The sequence below is a fragment of the Dreissena polymorpha genome, chromosome 1 (genome assembly GCF_020536995.1).
Source record: "Dreissena polymorpha isolate Duluth1 chromosome 1, UMN_Dpol_1.0, whole genome shotgun sequence".
In the NCBI taxonomy this organism is placed as follows: domain Eukaryota; kingdom Metazoa; phylum Mollusca; class Bivalvia; order Myida; family Dreissenidae; genus Dreissena; species Dreissena polymorpha.
The window spans coordinates 165398100-165419549 of record NC_068355.1 but is presented as its reverse complement, the minus strand read 5'-3'; the positions used below and the strand labels follow the sequence as shown (position 1 = coordinate 165419549).

General features: G+C 35.3%; 1 protein-coding gene across 1 annotated transcript; it reads left to right on the top strand.

Annotated features, from left to right (window-relative positions):
* Positions 1-3045: 3045 nt before the first annotated feature.
* Positions 3046-17109, top strand: LOC127864197 (uncharacterized; the record flags this gene model as incomplete). The annotated part of the gene is made up of 8 exons (XM_052403906.1): positions 3046-3859; positions 4272-4447; positions 8716-8859; positions 10232-10508; positions 12541-12671; positions 13218-13354; positions 15112-15201; positions 16821-17109. Coding segments are annotated over 8 exons (1962 nt in total), but the record flags the coding sequence as incomplete, so codon positions are not given.
* Positions 17110-21450: the final 4341 nt, after the last annotated feature.

Here is a 21450-nt window from a genome sequence, read left to right as displayed (position 1 = left end):
ATTCGTTCCTGAATAATTGATATCCCGTTCATTATTATCACATTTTATCAAAATAATATTACACTCTGGGCATTTTATCCGGTATTTTAATGTGTCATTATGAAAATATTTATTTTTATTTTTTTTTATCTCATATTTTGTGTTATACTTTATATTGTTGTAAGTTTTCATCCTGATCATGAGAATGATAACGTTAAAATATATTCGAATATTTCGACTTACACTTTGATCTGTAATTTGCCAAACCTTGCAGAAATCTGTGCTTTAAAACTATGATGGAGTATATATCCAGTCTGTCAAAACTATGTTGGAACGATTGTCCGGGATGTCTAAATAGCCTGGGAATGAATGTCCGGGTAGTTAAAACAACATATTAACGAATGTCCGGCTTGTCAAAATTAGCGTAGAAACGATTTTCCTTGTGTAAGATTTTTTTCAGATACATAATAAAGTACTTTATACTTTTAAATATGTTTGAAATATTTATAAACTTTTAAGCTAAACACGAAACCTATTTAGCGGGTTCCGCTAAAATAAAACTCCGTCCTTACATAGTCCTTTAAAGAGTGTTTGTTAGTGTATGGAAGAACACAATTAAAACAAGCATTTTCATTGACCACAACGGGGTTAAAGAATGTTTCCGAAAAATAAACACACACACACAAGAGAGATTTATGACATGAAGTGACATATATATATAAACCCATAATCATGTTTTAAGAGAAATCAAGGTGCATGCATAGAGAGTTCATTTTGCTCCATGTTCGTTTTTTTTTCACACATATAAAATAATTCTTCAATATTGTCTTTAACTGTAAAAGAACATTACTTAAATTTAAAGGAAAATGACATAACATTTATATAGTTCACATGCTTTGCATTTTCTATTGCTTTTTCTTATGATTGAGTCCACTCACATTTTATACATTCGATCGTTCATGAAAAATCTTACAGACCAAATAACATACCTTTGAGAATTTAAGTTATATAATAACGTTTTGTGTTATACGACTTGTGTATCTTTGTTTTGTGCAATTAGCAATTAATGTTTACTCTTCAGATCACATTTGCTCTGATGACAATGGGTATCTTGAATTTTAATCAAAATTAAATAAAACGTATATACACGTATAATATATACACTAGTGGTACTAAATACTTTGGCTTTGAAATATGACTTAGGTGTGCGAATGTTTATTTTATAACCCCTCATCAATGTATTGACTTAACAACACATGCATGTATGCATATGCTTGTCGTTTTTGTTACCAGTGTCAATACTCATAAAAATTGCGAATTTAATAAATAAAATTCAACTGGTTTATAACCATCGATATTCTCCGCCAAAGATCTATTCATGTTCAGCCTGTTCTGAAATTTGACGCGTCATGTTATATCTAAAAATAGCAACAGCGGTAGTTTTGTGAAACTGGTCTATTTAACACAGTTTCATTATTTCGTGCAATGTGCATTGTTTATAATCCGTGTATATACTTTTTTAGAATGTACAGCAAGCCATACAAATATCGCACAATTCATTCAAAATCTGCAATATTTGCTTTCCCATTTAATACACGTTAGGCATAAAGATGTGTAAAGTATAAGATGGTAAAAATAGCACCACACTGGAATTTGGAATGTCCCATTTTGTACACGGATATTATCCACTCATTTATCGGTTGTGTAATAGAATGTTTTCTATTCTTTGTGTATTTATATATTAAATTATTTTCTTGTACAATAAGGGCATTAACTATAGACAAATAAAGCATATGTTAGTATGCAGGAATCTGCAAATGCAACTGAGTTTACCAACGGCTATTATTTGATAAACTGCTCCGGTTCATTTGAACAGCAGTAATGTAGATTTCATGACGTAGCGTGTGACGAAGAAGAAAGTTTATTGAGTTCATAAACTCATTTGAATATAGTGATAGGATGTCTTTATTTAACTACGATAAAATAATTATTAAAGACCCTAGATGCAAACTCGTCAATTATTGAGTTCAATGGATTATTTATGGATTTTAAAGGATTATTAAAGGTAAGATACTAGTTCGAATGTGTTTTGGTTTTGTTTGTATCATACTTTTGTCATTCTCTGTTCTCAGAGAAATGATTAAAACATGGGCGCCATTGATGCATCGGATCACACACGGTATACCCAAAGCAGGATTTAAAAAGCACGTTCTGTGCGTCCTTAAATTCGTCGTCCGAAGTCGGAAAACCTATTGCCCTGTTAATTAATTCAAATAAAGTGTCAGTCGCCGCAATTGTCTGTTTACTCGTCGAAATTGTCAAGGTCGTCGATGGTTAGCTTTTATAATGTCGCGCAACTCGGCCATTTTGTGTAAGTTACCTCTCGGTTACTTGTACTTGCCCACCTAGAGAAGCAGGGCATAAGTTAACTGAGTTTTACCCGATCGGTATAACTAACCCAATTTTATACAAACGCTTACCGACCAGTAACCAACAAGTTACCGACTTTTAACCGCCGGTATGTGGTTAACGGCCGGTTTTACTGTTTATAAATCGGGTTCTGATATTAAGGTGATTTTTTGTATGTGTGAGTTTTGTTCCTGTCCAATGATTTGTGATGAATTTATTGACCTTGGACCTTTAAAATAACACTTCTGGAAAAATTTCCCCAAAACGCCTTCGGATACTGTTCAATGCCTGTAACGTTGTCAAATATCAATAGACTGTAACTTCGTTTCAACTGGGATATATCTGCTTTGTGGCTTCAAAAAGCAGTAGAGGGGCATTGGGTTTCGAAAAAGCAGCTCTTCGACTTGTTTGCAATATGTTGATGGCAAAACATAGAAGAACTGCCTCAATGAGCCAACTTCCCTTCCAAGGGGCTTAATGCCTGTGCGTACAGTGTTGTCCCAGATAAGAATGTGCAGCCTGAAGAGGCAAATCAGGGATGACCATTTCAGTTTTAATGGAATTTTTCGTTTAAGGGAAGTCTCTTCTTATAAAACCTTGAGTCTAGGCGATTAGTATTTTCCCTCATTACCCTGTGCGGACACTTGACATACATGCATTAAGCCCGGTTTTCCCGGAACATGGCTCAATTCTTCAGTCTTAACTGTTTTTCTGCAGCATGTTGAAGGCAAGAGACAGGAGGGCTGCCTCAGGGATATTCCAGACCACCTCCTACAGTCCCTGTCTCTGTATGAGAGACTGGACGCTTCGTTCAATGCAATAACTGTCATTCCCAGCAAGCTTCCTCTGCAACTTCCACACCTGAACCATCTCGACCTGTCACACAATCGCCTTCATACTCTCCCGGACAACATCTGTCTGCTCCTGCACCTAGAAACTCTGCTGCTCCGGTTTAACAACCTCAAGTATCTGCCTGCATCATTATTCCGGTTAAGAAGACTAGCAAAACTAGATCTGTCTCACAATCGGATTAAATTAATTGATGGAGAATTTCATAAGTTGGAAAGTTTAGAAAAACTTGATTTGTCATCAAATAGATTAAAAGTGTTACCTGTGACATTAGGTGGCTTGAAGACTCTGAAGGTGTTATTAGCGAGTGATAACAGATTCTTAGAACCACTGCAGTCTGTGACTGAGAGAGGATCAGAAGAATTGTTGTCTCATCTTAGAAAAAACTTTAATCTCTCTGGTCAGAGCTTAGAACTTTTGTCCAATACAGCAGCAAACACGTTTCCTAGAGTGCGGGGAAATCACCTACAGACTTCTGTTCCAAATCCGCACTCTGCACAGGTGCAATACATACAGTCCCAAACACACACGGCAAACACATCGAGTCGAATCAAAACTCCGCTGTTACCACCTCCCTCTGGGTCTGATCTAGAGGCCTTCACTCTCAGAGACAGGATTTTAGGTGAGGAACCACTATGAATGTATGAAGTGTTAAATCAGCTTGTTTTTGAGATGATAAACAATGTTATCAACCTTAGTTTTGAAAATAAAACAGTTAAAAAATATTACTTCCTATAATGTGTACAATGTTTTTTTGGTGTATTTTGTGTTCACCTGATTTTATTTAAGCTTTGTATGTCATTTAATTGTTGATTTTTAAATAGTAGAAACATTTTCGCTTATCCATTGGGGTTTTGCCTAAATATTATATTTTACTTTTATATCTTTCTTGTGTCCAAATCAACATGTTACAAAAAAACCAATATAATATAACAAAATAAATATTTTTCACCTGTACATGTGTAATAAAACAAACAGCCTTCAAATCTCATACCTGCTATCTCCATGTGTAATGATATCACTTTGCACTCCAGGTTTGATTTATGGTGCAGCTATTGGCGATGCTCTTGGACTTGCCACCTGCTGCATGACGTCGGACCAGTGCCGCTTTCACTACAGCAATGAGCACCTAGCGTATGAAGACATCGTACAGGATGAGCTAAGAGTGCGTTGGAAGAAAGGCGACTGGACCTCCAACTTTGACATGATGGTAAATTGAAGTTTAAACATCAATAACCAAATTGACTAAACTTTACATTATCTTGTTAATTGAATGAAAGCCTTTTTTCTCTCAAAGTATGGATGAGATTGACTCTATAGTTTATGATGCATACACAAATGTTTTTTGTAAGCATTATAAAGCTGAATTTTAATTTAAAGCTTCTGCACTTTTTTTATTCGTCTATGTGAAATTAAAAAACACCAAAAGCAACAAACATAGAAATGTATGCATAAAATTTAATATGCAGGTCTGTTAAGACACATAAAATTATTTTGAGTTGTTACCTTTTTTTGAGGACTCAGTTTGCCAAATAACGTCTTAACATATCTAAGATAAACATTGGGAAATGTCAGGTATTATCAACAGAATTGTGAAAAGATTAGTTGTGTTGTGTGCAGTCTCCGTTGTAAACAGTATTTCTGATTTCTTAATGTTTAGGAATGAAGCCAGCGATTTTTTTGTGTTCCAATTGGGGAAAAATGAGCGGGAAAAAACAAGAATTTCTCGAAATGTTCAGTTTCTGTCTTCCTTTTGGGAAATTTTCAGATGGAAATTGGGAATTTTGTAGTTTTTATGGCTACTTTATATATATGGAAAAAAAGCCCTGTATGAAGTTGCAGGCAGTTTGTACTACTAATACAGGTATATTTAGTTTTAAATAAGTACTTGTTAGTACTTAAGCAGAAGGGAAGCATAAACCATGTTTAAACAAATGATATTTCAAGAAAAACTGAAGAAAAAAAAAAAATAATGTAAGAGCATTTGTTCCGATGATATTTCAGTTGAGAAACTAGGTCATATGGGGCAGAAAACTAGGTCACTAGGTCAAATAAAAGAAAAAAAATGTGCACACTGTAGAGGCCACATTTATTTCCAAATCATCATGAAACTGGGTCATATTGGATAAGAAACTTAGTCACTATTCAATGAAAAAACGAGCTTGAAAGCACTCTAGAACTTACATTTGTTTGCACAATCTTCATGAAATTTTCGCAGACCATAAGTTTGAATTTTTCTTAGCCCAGTTATGGATCAATTAAACACTTTGCTGACAAGGCATTTAGTTTTCCTAATATGTCTATGGTTAACCATTTGATCACTCAAGAAGTCATGTTTATGATCCACTCATGAAACTTGCAGAGAACAGAGAAAAATTGTGTGGTTACGATATCTTGGCTGTGTTAAAAAATGAATGTGGTTTGTTCAAATGATTTCTGAAAGGTGTTTGGGCAATTTTCCTAGGGTAAGTTGATAATTACAACCATCTGTTACATTGTGTCGTCTGAACAAGAATTCCTGAGGGTTTTCATTACAGTTGTGCAAAAATTTGGTTTTAACACATCTATAATAATTTTTTTTAATGTTTTTAATATTAAAGGCGCATTTGAAGAAGTTATGCTTGCTAATTACACATGTTTGAACAACATTTTTCATGTACATACAAGCGTGTAAAGAGAAAGTCTTTTGAATAAAGGGTTTGATAGGTAATGTATAGTCTTTTTCTTTTATTTTTTACGTAGTGTGGTGCGCATTTGTTTCGGTTACTATCCTATACTGCCAAATGCCAACTTGTATTGCACCGAAGCACTGAAACTGAACATTTTAAGCCAAAATGCATATAAATGAATCTCTGAATGGGTTTGTGCAATTTATACCAAGTAATTAAAAAGACCCATTATTCCTAATCTGAAGATTTCACAACACGATTTTTCCCAAATTCAGACTTTATCATGCTAATTTTCCTCAATTGGTTTCGTACCAGTACATTTCAAATCAGGGTTGGGGTGTATAAGTCTTACATGGAGATTGTTTTTGATTTTACCTGTTGCCCAGTGAGCTGCTAGTTAAATCAAAGGATTGGCTTCATGCCAAACCCCACCAGAACCAATAGTCATTGGTAGAAAAGATATGGGCGGTGCTGTGTGAAAAACGGTTTCAATGAATGTGCGTTAAGGGATGATACTTTCCGCTTTTATGATATTTTTCGCTTTAAGAAAGTCTTTTCGTAGCAAAAATCATGTTTAGGCGGAAAGTGTCCTCCCTGATTAGCCTGTGCAGACTGCACACTTTACGCACATGCATTAAACCCCCTTTTCACAGAGCACGACCCATAATTATGAGAATTACGTGGTTTTGTTTGCAAAAATTACCAAGGCCTTTGATAGGACTGTATCTATAAAAGTCTCTTGCACATATCAGTCTGTAAATTAATATACAATATTATCTAAGCATCTCATCAGGATCATTCATATTTTGACCAATAAATAAAAGAACCAAATTACAATTATCAAATAGTAATGTATTTGATTTCCAAGGAAAGGAAATAACTCATACCAATAATTAAAGAAGTGCTTTAAATCGGCTGGGCCCTTTGAAATCCAGGCTTTTTGTATTGGACACTGGGAATGAAGGCTAAATGAATTAAGTAACCTCAGGGACACTCTTATAAAATGTTTTGTTACATTTTGTAAAAGGAAGTCTCTTCTTAACAAAAATACTAGGTAGAAAGTGTCCTCCAAAAGTGGCATAAGCCTGTGCAATATGCACTGACTAATATGGGATGTAACTTAAGCACATGCATATAGCCCAAGTTCTCCTGGCATTGCCTTGAATGTGAGTGGTGATTCCTGGATTTTATTGATAACAAATCACATAACAGTTCATATTTGCATAAATCATTTCCTGCTTAGAAGCAGAGTGAAATGGCTATGTGCAAACAGCATGAAACCAGAAGAACCTGAGAGTAACTAGCAGTCTGTTCAGATTTTATGCTGTTTGCTGCTCATCAGTACCTTACGTTTTGAAACGAAGCTTTTAACCCTTTCCCTCTCAGAAGCAAAGTGAAAATTGCTAATGTGCAAACAGCATAAAACCAGAACAGCCTGCGAGACACTCTCAGCTGTTCAGGTTTTATGCTGTTTACTGCTCATCAGTATCAAAGAGTTGGAATTGAAGCCTTTAAAACTTGAATCTAGTAAGAAAGGTCTTCAATTAAATTAAACTTTTTAAGGGACTAAAAATGCTTAAAAAATACATATCTAAGTCAGAGCTCCAGATAAGGTTTTGTGAAATTCTTAAATTACTACCAGATTTTCAAAAAGAATTCTTAACTCTGAAATTTTATTCTTAACGTTACTACTAAGTTTTGGAAAATAATTCTTATTTTTTCTAAATGACCTAAAAATAAATAATAATGGTTATTTTCATGCAAAAAAAATCAAGATAAACATACTAGCAACTTTATTTATACGAGTTCAACAGTGTTGTTTCAGTATTATACAATTTTATTTTTCAAATACCTTCATATGCCCAAACTGTGCTTAGATTGCATGCCTTGGATGAATTTTTACATATTTCACAATTAAAACGGGTCTCCCCTTTAATCTTTTCAATGATTAGCCATGGGACTTGTCCCTTCCACTCGTTCAATGTTTTTTTGTGTTTAAGTTTGGTACTGTCGTGTCGCCTTTTTGTTTAGCTTTTCTGACTGTGTCGGCAACTGAACATACAACATCGTATAAGATCTTTTCTATTATGTCTTTCTAAACATTTAACTTCGGCTCACTTTGCGTACAATATGTTAAAAGCGTGTTTTCGGACGCTTTGCAGTTTTTTAAGACGCTCTCTGGGCGCCGCCATTGTTTTTTGACAGATAGACTGTATACGCCGCTTTTATTGGAAAAAATGCGCTTTGTTAAACAAACCCGATAACCATTCTATATAAGCACCGCAAAAATCTTTAATACACGAAAAGAACTCAATAAAAATCGATACGAACCGATGTTAAAATAATATTCGTAACTTGATTTTGTAATTCTTAATGGTACGACAAGATTTTAAAATAAATACCTAACGGACTTGAAAATATTTCGTAATTACGAAAATACGACCCTTATCTGGAGCTCTGTAAGTGGTAAAGAGTTAAAACTTAAATGTAGTCTTAAATTTCATTTGATTTTCTAAGGGATGCCAAGTGCCCCAAAGAATCTGGGTGGTTAATGGTTAGTAAGTGGTGTATTGTTTCTGCTCCCCCTACAGGTGTTTCTTTATGGGTGGCCATGGCGTAGTGGATAGTGGACTGTCTGCCTGGCAACATGAAGATTGCCGGTTCCATCCCAACTGTGGGGAAGTTCTTTAGATCTCCCCCATAGACACCAAGTACTTGTTTTACCATGGAAACAAACTCAAAAGCATTTCAATAAGCCTTAGGCTTGCAATGCAATCAAACAAAATAAATAAATAGGTTAAACAAACAGGTGTTGCTGCTGGACAGCATCGTAGGCTGGGCTGGTGTGATAGACGAGCTGGAGTACGCGAGGCGACTCTATGACTGGTGTCTCCATGGCAACGCTGAGATAGGGGAGACAACTGGCATTGTACTCAGTGAGACCATCAGAGAGGTTTGCTAATCAGTGTTTTGTTTCGTTCAAAATCAGGTCCGGAATTCAGCCCCATTCCTAATTGAAAAATGTATATATCTTTACAAATGGGACCTAAAAATTCCCAATTGAAGGTATACCCCCCCCCCCCAAAAAAAAAAATGAATTTTGTTTCCCATCAGCTCGATAAGTTAAAACTTAGTTAATATGATACTCAAAACACTTTTATTATTGAAGCATATTTAGCAAAACAACAACAACACTTATTTCCCAATTTTTGTCAAAATGCCATGAATTTTTCCAATGCAAAGTGACCCGGCCACTTTCCCAAAATGGTGATAAAAACACTGCTAATGTCACAGTGTGTTGTTATACAAATGAGCTCAAATACTGTTAGTGTAATTCTAAATCTTTTTGTGTACAGCAAAATAACATGTTTATGTTTAAAAAGGACAAACTGTTTTGATAGGACTGAGTGAGATGTTGCCTTCATGGCAACTTACCTTTAATTGTTATAAAATAATTTGTGCCATTCTTCGCTTGTGTGACTAACCTTGCCTTAGAAATTGCCCTTAAATAAGAACTCAAGTAAAGTAAGACTATTATTTCTATCACAGTGCAGTAAAATGTATTTCTAGACAAATATATCTTCTCAAAATTATTCAGCTTTCAAAGAAAAATATTGCTCTCCACAATAATAAATGAATTTCGTAATTATTTCCTTCCCGTATCAATATTCTATTGTGAACATAATGATTTGGCCTTGTTTAATGTTGTGAACATCATGATTTTGCCTTGTTTAATGTTGTGAACATCATGATTTGACCTTGTTTAATGTTGTGAACATCATGATTTGGCCTTGTTTAATGTTGTGAACATCATGATTTGGCCTTGTTTAATGTTGTGAACATCATGATTTGACCTTGTTTAATGTTGTAAACATCATGATTTGGCCTTGTTAAATGTTGTGAACATCATGATTTGGCCTTGTTTAATGTTGTAAATATCATGATTTGGCCTTGTTTAATGTTGTGAACATCATGATTTGGCCTTGTTTAATGTTGTGAACATAATGATTTGGCCTTGTTTAATGTTGTGAACATCATGATTTGGCCTTGTTTAATGTTGTGAACATGAAGATTTGACTTTGTTTAATGTTGTGAACATCATGATTTGGCCTTGTTTAATGTTGTGAACATCATGATTTGGCCTTGTTTAATGTTGTGAACATCATGATTTGGCCTTGTTTAATGTTGTGAACATCATGATTTGGCCTTGTTTAATGTTGTGAACATCATGATTTGACCTTGTTGAATGTTGGGAACATCATGATTTGGCCTTGTTAAATGTTGGGAACATCATGATTTGGCCTTGTTTAACTTTCCTCCTTTAGGTTATAGAACACTCTGAGTTTCTGAAGAACCCACATTCGGCTGCCCAGAAAATAATAGAGAAATCCACGGTGCATGTGTATGCAGTTGACCCTCAGTGTAACGCCAATGAAACTGATGATGATGATGATGATGATGACTATGACAGCAGTGACGATAGCTTCTACAGCGACACTGAAAGCTGTCGTAAATATCCGCCATTCCCCAGTTCCCACCCCTGTATCCCGTCTCGGCAGTTTGGAACGGACAACGGTGCCTTGGTTCAGATTGCCATACTAGGTTTGTTTAACCCTTTCAGCGCTGGCCTCTGCAAACAGTTTGGGTCCAGATGAGACGCCACAGAACGTGGCGTCTCATCAGGATCCAAACTGTTTACTATTCTGATAGTATTCTTTGAAAACAAATCAAAGAAAATGCTAATTTTAGAAATTCAGCAGACGACATTTTAGCAGTCGGCAGATTGCCATACTAGGTCTGTTTAAGGTGTTAGGCTGTTATTCATTTGCTGCCATATGGAACAATTGTGTTGAAGTTATACTGCATTTATTGTTTGCTTGAACTGTTATTGATATACTGGATACAATATCGGTTTATAGTTGTTATTACAATTATTATGCTCCTCCCAAAAATTTTGGGGGGGAGCATATAGTCGCCGCTTCTTCTGTCCGTCCGTGTGTCCGTCCGTGCACAATTTTTGTCCGAGCTATTTCTCAGCAACTAATGACCGGAATTCAATTAAACTTTATGGGAAGTTTCACTACCAAGAGGAGATGTGCAGTTTATAAGCGGGTTCTGGTCGGATGATTTTTCACAGAGTAATGGCCCTTTGAAATTTTCCATTAACTGTACATATAGTGCAATTCTTGTCCGGGCTATTTCTCATCAACTAATGACCGGAATTCAATGAAACTTAATGAGAAGCATCACTACCAAGAGTAGATGTGCATATTATGAGCCAGTTCTGGTCGGATGATTTTTCACAGAGTTATGGCCCTTTGAAATTTTCCATTAACTGTACATATTGTGCAAATCTTGTCCGGGCTATTTCTCAGCAACTAATGACTGGAATTCAATGAAACTGTATGGGAAGCTTCACTACCAAGAGGAGATGTGCATTTTATCAGCCGGTTCTGGTCGGATGATTTTTCACATAGTTATGGCCCTTTGAAATTTTCCATTGTACATATAGTGCAATTATTGTCCGAGCTATTTTTCAGCAACTTAATACGAGAATTCAATGAAACTTTATGGGAAGCTTCACTACCAAGAGGAGATGTGCATATTATCAGCCGGTTATGGTCGGATTATTTTTCACAGAGTTATGGCCCTTTGAAATTTTCCATTGTACATATAGTGCAGTTCTTGTCCGAGCTATTTCTCAGCAACTTATCGCGGGAATGCAATGAAACTTTATGGGAAGCTTCACTACCAACAGGAGATGTGCATCTTATCAGCCTATTATAGTCGGATGATTTTTCACAGAGTTATGGCCCTTTGAAATTTTCTATAAACTGTACATATAGTGCAATTCTTGTCGGGCTATTTCTCTCCAACTACTGACTGGACTTCAATGAAGCTTTATGGGAAGCTTAACTACCTTGAGGAGATGCGCATGTTATTAGTGGGTTCTGGTGAAATGATTTATTTAGAGAGTTATGGCCCTTTGAAATTTTTAAGTTGCTAAACCATCCATCGTATTATTTTGTTCAAAGTTATGCCCCCCAAGACGTTTTCTTTTATTTGAATATATAGTGCAATATTGTGACAAAAAAAACTTTGAGGAGCATCACCCGAATCCGACGGTTTCTTGTTATTCATAGGTCATCAGAATTAACAATTGTGTGACGTTAAGCATAAATGGGTATTATTTCATATGCCACGTTTTATTCAGTATGTAATGCCCTTTTATTTATGTGGAAAAAATCAATATGTCATGTGGGAAATGTGTCGTTTCCATAAGTTATATTAATTTGAGACCAGTTGTGGGAAAAAAGGGCTAAATGCATGTCCTTTTATTTAATTGTTCGTTTTAAAGGAAGTCTGCTCTAAACCAAAATCCAGTCTTAACTGAAAGTCTTGTCCCTGACTAGCCTGTGCAGTCGGCATCTAGGACGGCACTTTACACAATGTCATTAACCTCCGTTTACCAAGAACTAGGGTCATATTCTCAGTCGTAATTACATCTTCCCTGTAAGTTTAAGGAATGCGCATGGCAGCATAAGTCCTAGACTGGCTGTGAAATGTTTGTTCTTTGTGACTTGCCTTCATTTATATGTACGAGACAATGATGTATATGACCTCTTACATGCAGGTGTCCCATATTTCCACCATCCTGACGAGGTGGAAGCGAACACATCCAGGATATGTCGGACGACACACTCTCACCCTCTCTGTGTGGCCTCGTGTGTTGTCACCACTAGTCTGGTCTCACAGATGTTACAGGTAGGAATAGTCATCCAAAATGTCTGCAATCTTTGTAAATAACTTACAAATGAGCCTTGCTCTGGGAAAATAGGGCTTAATGCATGTGGGTAAAGTATAGTCCCAGATAACTCTGTGCAGGCTGCACAGGCTAATCAGGTAAGACACTTTCTGCAGAAACTGGATATTGGCTAAGAAAAGACATTCTTTAAATGAAGAATACAATACAGTTTAAGAAAGTGTCGTCCCTGATTAGACTATGCGGACTACACAGGCTAATCTTAAACAACACTGAATGAACATGAGAGGTGGCTCAAATCCAAAAATAACTTACAAATACCAACTGTTCTCAGTCATGATATAATGAGCCTTGGTATTTATCTCTCAATTCTTCCAACTTGATGTAAATCTGAATCCGAATGAAATGATGTCAGTGCTGAGAAATTAATTTTCAATAATGAAAATATTATTATTATATTTTAAAAGCATAGAAAATTGCAAGTTTTAATTACCTTGAACCTATCAAAGTTTGAGCCATCCTATTATTTTGGTGCCTACCCATTGTAGGGTAGGAACAGTTTGAGCTGTCACAAGTCCCTGGAGGAAATCCTCAGCTGTGCTATCACCAAGGCAACCAAGTACCTTGACAACAGCGAGCAAATTGAAGAGCTCAATAGATATGTCAACTGCTCCTCTATACAAAAGTAAAACTTTTGATTGAAATAGTAAATAGTGATAATTAGTTGTTGACATCACGTTAACTTTAGTTATCATAAATATTTGTATTTGTCCTAAATATCTATACTAAAGTTTTTGTATGCCCCCAGATCGAATGATCGGGGGTATATTGTTTTGGGCCTGTCTGTCATTGTATGTGTGTGTGTGTCCCAAAAATTTAACCTTGGTCATAACTTTTGCAATATTTAAGATAGCAACTTAATATTTGGCATGCATGTGTATCTCATGGAGCTGCACATTTTTAGTGGTGAAAGGTCAAGGTCATCCTTCAAGGTCAAAGGTCACACAAAAAAACATTCAAAGCAGCACAGTAGGGGGCATTGTGTTTCTGACAAACACATCTCTTGTTAGTTTTTTATTTAACTTTTAAGAATTAACAATAAGTTGTTGACATCCTTTTAACTACAGCTCTCATAAATATTTGTATTTATTTGAAAATAAATTACAAGAAACAGTCATTGAAATTGCAGTTTAACCAATCAATCCTTCATTCTAAATTATATTTCAATACCAAGCAAATGTAGCTAGCCAGACTATGTGAAAAAGTCTTAGCAAGTTCGAATAAAACTTAACCAGTACAAGGCTTGTGTTCTTGTCGATATTTTGATGACTGCAGTTTACAACCTTCAAAGTTTTCATCAATGGCAATGGAATTATGTTATCCACAGGCCTTTTTCTTGAGTATCTATGGGTCTGTTATTAAAGGTGTAAAACGGACCCATTTCTAAAGGAAAAATGTAGCAAATATTCCCTTTTTTTTTTTTCTCAATTTTTATTTACCTGTGAAGGAGGGCATATAGTGATCGGACTGTCCGTCCGTCTGTCTGTCTTTCCGTCACACTTTGCATTTAGGTTTCGCATTTAGGTTTCGAAAAATGCTCATAACTTCTATGTCGCTTCAGATAGCATCTTGATGTTTGGCATGCATGTGTATCTCATGAAGCTGCACATTTTGAGTGATGAAAGGTCAAGGTCATCCTTCAAGGTCAAAGGTCAAATATATGGCTTCAAAGTGGCGCAGAAGGGGGCCTTGTGTTTCTGACAAGCACATCTCTTGTTTATTATTATTTTTTCTGAAAAAAGATATGTCTTACGATTATTTTACCTCAATTTTATTGGAATTACATCTTACATTTAGTTTTTAATTATAATTAATATGATTTTCTTTTTATAATTTCAATAATTGCAAAGACATTTTGCATACAAAAAATCCCAATTCTCAATTTGCATTTTCCCAAAAATAGGCAGGAAAAGGCCTGATCCAGTGGAATTTGATACCCTCTAGTCAAGCATATTTAGCTGAATTCACCATAGGGGAGATGCTGTGTGTCTGTCATTTGGGCTGGGAGGTTCTACATTACAAGAATATAAAATCCTAAAAAATGACTTTAAAAGGCAATACAAATGTGTACTTTACATGATGGTAATGTTTTGAGAAAGTAAACTCCTCCAGGTTTGTTTTTTAAGTCTTTCCCCATCAAAAGCAAAGTGAAAATGGCTTTTGCAACCAGCATTAAACCAGAACAGTCTGCAAGAAACTTGCAGTCTGTTCAGGTTTTATGCTGTTTGCTATTCATCAGTATCTAAGGGTTGGAAATGAAGCCTCAAGAACTTGAATCTAGTAAAAAAGGTCTTAAATTCAATTTAACTTTCTAAGGGACTACAAATGCGTGAGAATACATATCTAAGTGGTAAAGGGTTCATATGCCACTTCATATTTCAGCCTGACTGTGGGGGAGCAGTACAACATGTCGTATGTCCTCAAGGCCTTAGGAGCGGCAGTACTTGCAGTCAAGTCACCTCTCTCATACAAGTAAGTCTTATATAGGCAGTCAAGTCACCTCTCTCATACAAGTAAATCTTATATAGGCAGTCAAGTCACCTCTCTCATACAAGTAAGTCATATATAGGCAGTCAAGTCAACTCTCTCATACAAGTAAGTCTTATATAGGCAGTCAAGTCACCTCTCATACAAGTAAGTCTTATATAGGCAGTCATGTCACCTCTCTCATACAAGTAAGTCTTATAGGCAGTCAAGTCACCTCTCATACAAGTAAGTCTTACATAGGCAGTCAAGTCACCTTTCTCATACAAGTAAGTCTTATAAAGGCAGTCAAGTCACCTCTGTCATACAAGTAAGTCTTATATAGGCAGTCAAATCACCTCTCTCATACAAGTAAGTCTTATATAGGCAGTCAAGTCACCTCTCTCATACAAGTAAGTCTTATATAGGCAGTCAAGTCACCTCTCATACAAGTAAGTCTTATAAAGGCAGTCAAGTCACTTCTCTCATACAAGTAAGTCTTATATAGGCAGTCAAGTCACCTCTCTCATACAAGTAAGTCTTATATAGGCAGTCGAGTCACCTCTGTCATACAAGAAAGTCTTATATAGGCAGTCAAGTCACCTCTCTCATACAAGTAAGTCTCATTATATACAGAGGGGTAAATCATGTGACAAACAAGATGGTGACATCCATGCCGAGACTGGTATTGTTAGCCGTTTTATACCCTTCATTACTTGTAGTAATTGTTTAAATGGCTCTTTCTAGGCATATCAGCAAGAAAGTGATAAGCGTTTATTTCGTATTAACATTCGCTTTATATCTCAACTTTACTCGTTGCTAATTTTTTTAGTGTAGCTTTAATAAGGTTATTCTGCTAAGAAATATTGCTTAGATTTAGGTCGAGGTATTGAGTGAATATTAATACGAAATATACGCTAATCACTTTCTTACTGATAATGCTAGAAAGTGAGGGACACTATAAAAACTTATAAAAGATGAAGAAATAAAAGGTAGAAAACGGCCAGAAATACCTGTCTCCGCATGGAGGTGGCCATTTTGTTTGTAACGTGATTACCCCCTCTGTATAGTCCAAAAACATGTGTCATTTAAATCAGCAAAACTTATTCTTGGCTACAACCGTTCTCTCATACAAGTAGTCATATTAAATGCAGACAATATTAGTCAACTATTAACTCATTAATCACATATTCAAGCTATTAAATGTATTTTAAAAAAGTGACGTGTTTGTACAATTTATTTAATTTTATTGTCCCCTGCCGGTGAAACCAGAGGCGACTTATGTTTTGCGCTCCGTCTGTCAGTCTGTCTGTCCGTCACGCTTTTCTGGATCCTGCGATAACTTTAAAAGTTCTTCATATTTTTTCATGAAACATGGATAGATGGCAATATGTAGATTATGCACGTCATTTATTTTGTTCCTACGTCAAGAATTATGGTTGCTGTGGCAATAAATATAAAAAAAATAAAATTTAATGACCTGATAATGGTGGAGTTTCACCGGTAGGGGACAATATTGCTTGGCAATCTCTTGTTTTAGCTATTAAATGTACAAATTAGCCAATCTGTTTTCTAGGCACTTATTTATTGTCCCTCTTAAAGCGATCATTGTTTATTTCTATTTTCAGGTCTTTCATGTTGAATTTATTTATGGAGGGAGGTGACAGTAACAGCAATGGCTGCGTGGCTGGTGCTATTCTGGGTTGCAAAGTTGGCTATTCCAAGTTACCCCCTGAATGGTTAAATGGACTTCGCAAACAAGAAACAGAATGGCTCAATTTGAAAATTAATCATTTATTAGACATGATCGGTCTTCCTTAATTATGTCTCCATCTAAGAAGCGGAGGTTTATATGTTGCATTGCACCTTTAACCAACAACCATGCAAATTGGTATGAAGGTAACTATTGAGAAGAGGAAGACTAAGGAAGATTAAGGTCAAAGGCCAATGTCACAGGGCTTGTAAAATTAAATTACATAGATATAATAGTAACTTTGAGTACCGTAAATACCAACAATCCCATAAGCAGACTTTCAATTATGATAAAACAATAAATTAACATTAGATTTTGTTTGAAACTCTTATTCTACTTCATTCTTCAAAAAATATAATTAAATCCTCATAGCTTGGTGTTTGCACAAAAACCTGTTTCAGCCAGTTTAACAATAACATGATAATTAGTTTAGGAGAGAGGGAGGGTAAAATAATGTTTTAGAAACATCTGGGGGGGGTATAAACAAAAAGGCAATAATTTGGATAAGCTTGATTCTCATTTGTAAACAAACGTTTCATATTTTGTTAACAGTTACGTAGTAAGATTGCTTTCTAAAAATATGTACATTCTTAATAAAGCTGTTAGCTGTTAGGAAGTTAAGTGGGCTAAAATGGAATCAACATGATCGTCTGTCCATCTGTCTGCCTGTCCCTAAACACAAACCTGTCCTAAACTGTTCAGTGACATTCAAACTTGCAGGAATGTCCCTTACAATACGAAGTTGTGAAGGTGCAATTTTTATTTTTCTGTGTTAAAAATTACAAATGTTGAGCCCCTTTTTCAACTTAGAATTTTTTAAATAATTATAACTATATATTTTTTAATACAAATGTATATCTCTGAATTTGCTACATTTACATGGGTTATGGTGTGGTATTTGTTTAGTAACATTTGCCCTCCACTTAGTTTCATCAAATCTTGACCATGGGGTAACTTGCCACACCCAGTGGGGGTCAAATTATTATGCCCCCCTTCGAAGAAGAGGGGGTATATTGCTTTGCACATGTCGGTCTGTCGGTCGGTCCGTCCACCGGGTGGTTTCCGGATGGTAACTCAAGAACGCTTGGGGCTAGGATCATGAAACTTTATAGGTACATTGATCATGACTTGCAGATGACCCCTATTGATTTTGAGGTCACTAGGTCAAAGGTCAAGGTCACGGTGACCAGAAATAGTAAAATGGTTTCCAGATGATAATTCAAGAATGCATACGCCTAGGATCATGAAACTTCATGGGTAGATTGATCATGACTCGCAGATGACCCTATTGATTTTGAAGTCACTAGGTCAAAGGTCAAGGTCACGGTGACCCGAAATAGTAAAATGGTTTCCGGATGATAACTCAAGAACGCATACGCCTAGGATCATGAAACTTCGTGGGTAGATTGATCATGACTCGCAGATGACCCCTATTGATTTTGAAGTCACTAGGTCAAAGGTCAAGGTCACTGTGACCCGAAATAGTAAAATGGTTTTCGGATGATAACTCAAGAACGCATACGCCTAGGATCATGAAATTTCATAGGTAGATTGATCATGACTCGCAGATGACCCATATTGATTTTGAGGTCAAAAGGTCAAGGTCATGGTGACCCGAAATAGTAAAATGATTTTTGGATGATAACTCAAGAACGCTTTTGCCTAGGATCATGACACTTCATAGGTACATTGATCGTGACTCGCAGATGACCCCTATTGATTTTCAGGTCACTAGGTCAAAGGTCAAGGTCACAGTTACAAAAATCGTATTCACACAATGGATGCCACTACAACGGTCAGCCCATATGGGGGGCATGCATGTTTAACAAACAGCCCTTGTTTTTGCAGACTTATATAGGTAATATAAAAAGGGATCTTAACCCAAAAAGGTCTAAAGATATTAAATTTGGTATGTAACTTCGTATAATGGGTCTCTACAAACTTTGTTAAAGAAATACCCTTGGAGTCAAAGTTGCCACCACCTCAGGGTCCATTTTAACATAGTCACAACTGGCTACATATAACTACATGCACAATTGGCGGCAGGGGAGGGGGAATTTCTCACTACTGTGACAACTTCGAGTTTTTAGCCTATTCTGTTGTATTTTCTGCAATATAAGTACTTTGCTTTAAAATGTGCTACTAAATATGTATATTTAGTTTTTGGCAAGCAATTGTATTTAAAGGGACTGTCAACCCTGAATGACGAAAAAAGAGAAGTTCTAAAATACCGTATTTGTGTACAATTATAAGTTTATATTGATTAAAATATCACAACTGGTATAATACTTTAATTGAAAAAAGTTAATATTTTCAGTATATTTGGTAATAAAATTTCGCGATGTGAAATCAACAGTACATTGCGAAAATAGGTGACATAACGATATACACACAAAACTAACACAAGTAGATTGATCATTTTATATAATAGATATATACCATTCACTACGCATGCACAATTTGCATTCCTGGGTTAACTACGTGAAGATAATGATCAATCTACTGGCGTTATTTATAGTTAGCTGGTAGTTACCTAGTAGACATACTCCGTAAAATTTATTACCAAATATACTGAAACTATGAAAACTTAACAACTTTTTTCAAGTAATGTAATATACCAGTCGTGATATTTTAATCAATATAAACTAAAATAGTAAAACAATACGGTATTTTACAACTTTTCTTTTCTTCGTCGTCGTGGTTGACAGTCCCTTTAAATTATATTTACAAATTAAAATATCATTCTGTAACATTTGGGCATTTTTTATTTTTCAACTTTTCTTATAAAATTGGTATCTTATTGAATATTGATAATAATGTACATAAAATTAAAGAATAAGCTTTAAACATATGTCATACAAAGATGTTAAGTCAATTTTCTGTAAAACATTTCTTTTGTGATGGCCTTTGTTCTGTTTCATCATCTACATTTACCTTGTGAACGCTGTAAAGGCCACATTTTTTGCCAAATCTTAAAGCCACACACCTTGAACAGAAATACATGTTAATCAATACATATAGATGCAATTTGAAAGTATGCAAAATTGTCATTAAATCTATAGCCTAGTTAGCCAGTAATTATTATGTTTTAAAATGTTAAAACCGAAAGTAGGATTTCTATACGTATATGTCCATATCGACAAACGCGATTATTTTTAAGTTTTAAAGCACAAAAAAAAGACGGATTTCTACCTTGTAACCATCAGATATATTCTTATTGGCATGTATAAAATAAAATTATAGCCTAGTTAGCAAGAAATTTATTATTTTTCAAACGATACCACTTTTAAAACCGAAAGTAGAATTTCTAGACGTATACGTCCATTTCAACAAACGCAATTTTTTTTTAGTTTTAAAGCGCAAAAAAGACAGATTTCTACCTTGTAACCACCAGATATATTTAAATTGGCATAGATAAAATATGTTTCTTATTTACATTTACTTTCATTTCAAGGTGTGTGGCTTTAATGAAACATATTGAGAACATTTGTTTCAAGGAAATCTTGGTGGACCTAAAACTATCATGATGTCATTAGGTTAAATAAAACAAGACTATATAAGCAAGCAATATAAGTCCCCTACCAATATTTCTAGTCTATTTGTTGCCATAGCAACCATAATTCTTGACATGGGAACAAAATGAAATGACGTGCATAATCTCCATATTGCCATCTGTCCATGTTTCAAGTTCATGAAAAAATATGAAGAACTTTTAAAGTTATCGTAGGATCCAGAAAAGTGTGACAGACTGACTGACAGACACACAGAGTGCAAACCATATATTCCCTCCAGTTTCACCGGTAGGCGGTAGGGGACTAAAAAAATCTGAACACTGAAGGCCACATTCATACTGTAAGATTCATGAAACTAGGTGATAATATTTGTCTTAGTTATAACTCAGTGGAGTTTAAAGTTAGGTAACTTAAGGTCAAAAATTAGGTCTCTTGGTATATTTGAAGAAAAAACTTGTTTACATACTAGAGACCACCTTTATTGACAAATCTTCATGAAACTTGCAAAAATATTTGTCATAATAATATACTGGCCAAAGTTGAAACAGGGTCAGGTGGGGTAAATGATTAGGTTACTATGACAAATGAAAGAGATCACATTTGTGAGACAATGTTCTGGTCCATTGAAAAGCATAATGCCATTAGGTTAGGAAGTTTTCCTAATGTTGCTATAGTAAATCCATTTGAACTCTCTAAAAGTCATATTTTCTTTTATGAAAAATGTAAAAATTGTGTTGTTATGAGATTTGGGATGAGTTTGAAAATTATTGTTGTGTTGTTAAAAAAAAAAGATGGCTGCCCTTACATGTAGGGCAATATTCCTAAAAACTAGTGTTAAACGCTGTAAACATAACATGCTTAGAATAGTTGAGTTCCTCGAGATATCAGGTGAGCCCCTCTGGGACTTTGGCCCTTTTGTTTTTAATTAAAAAATTAATAATACACATGTTTTTTCATCATTGCATTCATTGTAGCGCAGGCTTGTACTTTGTA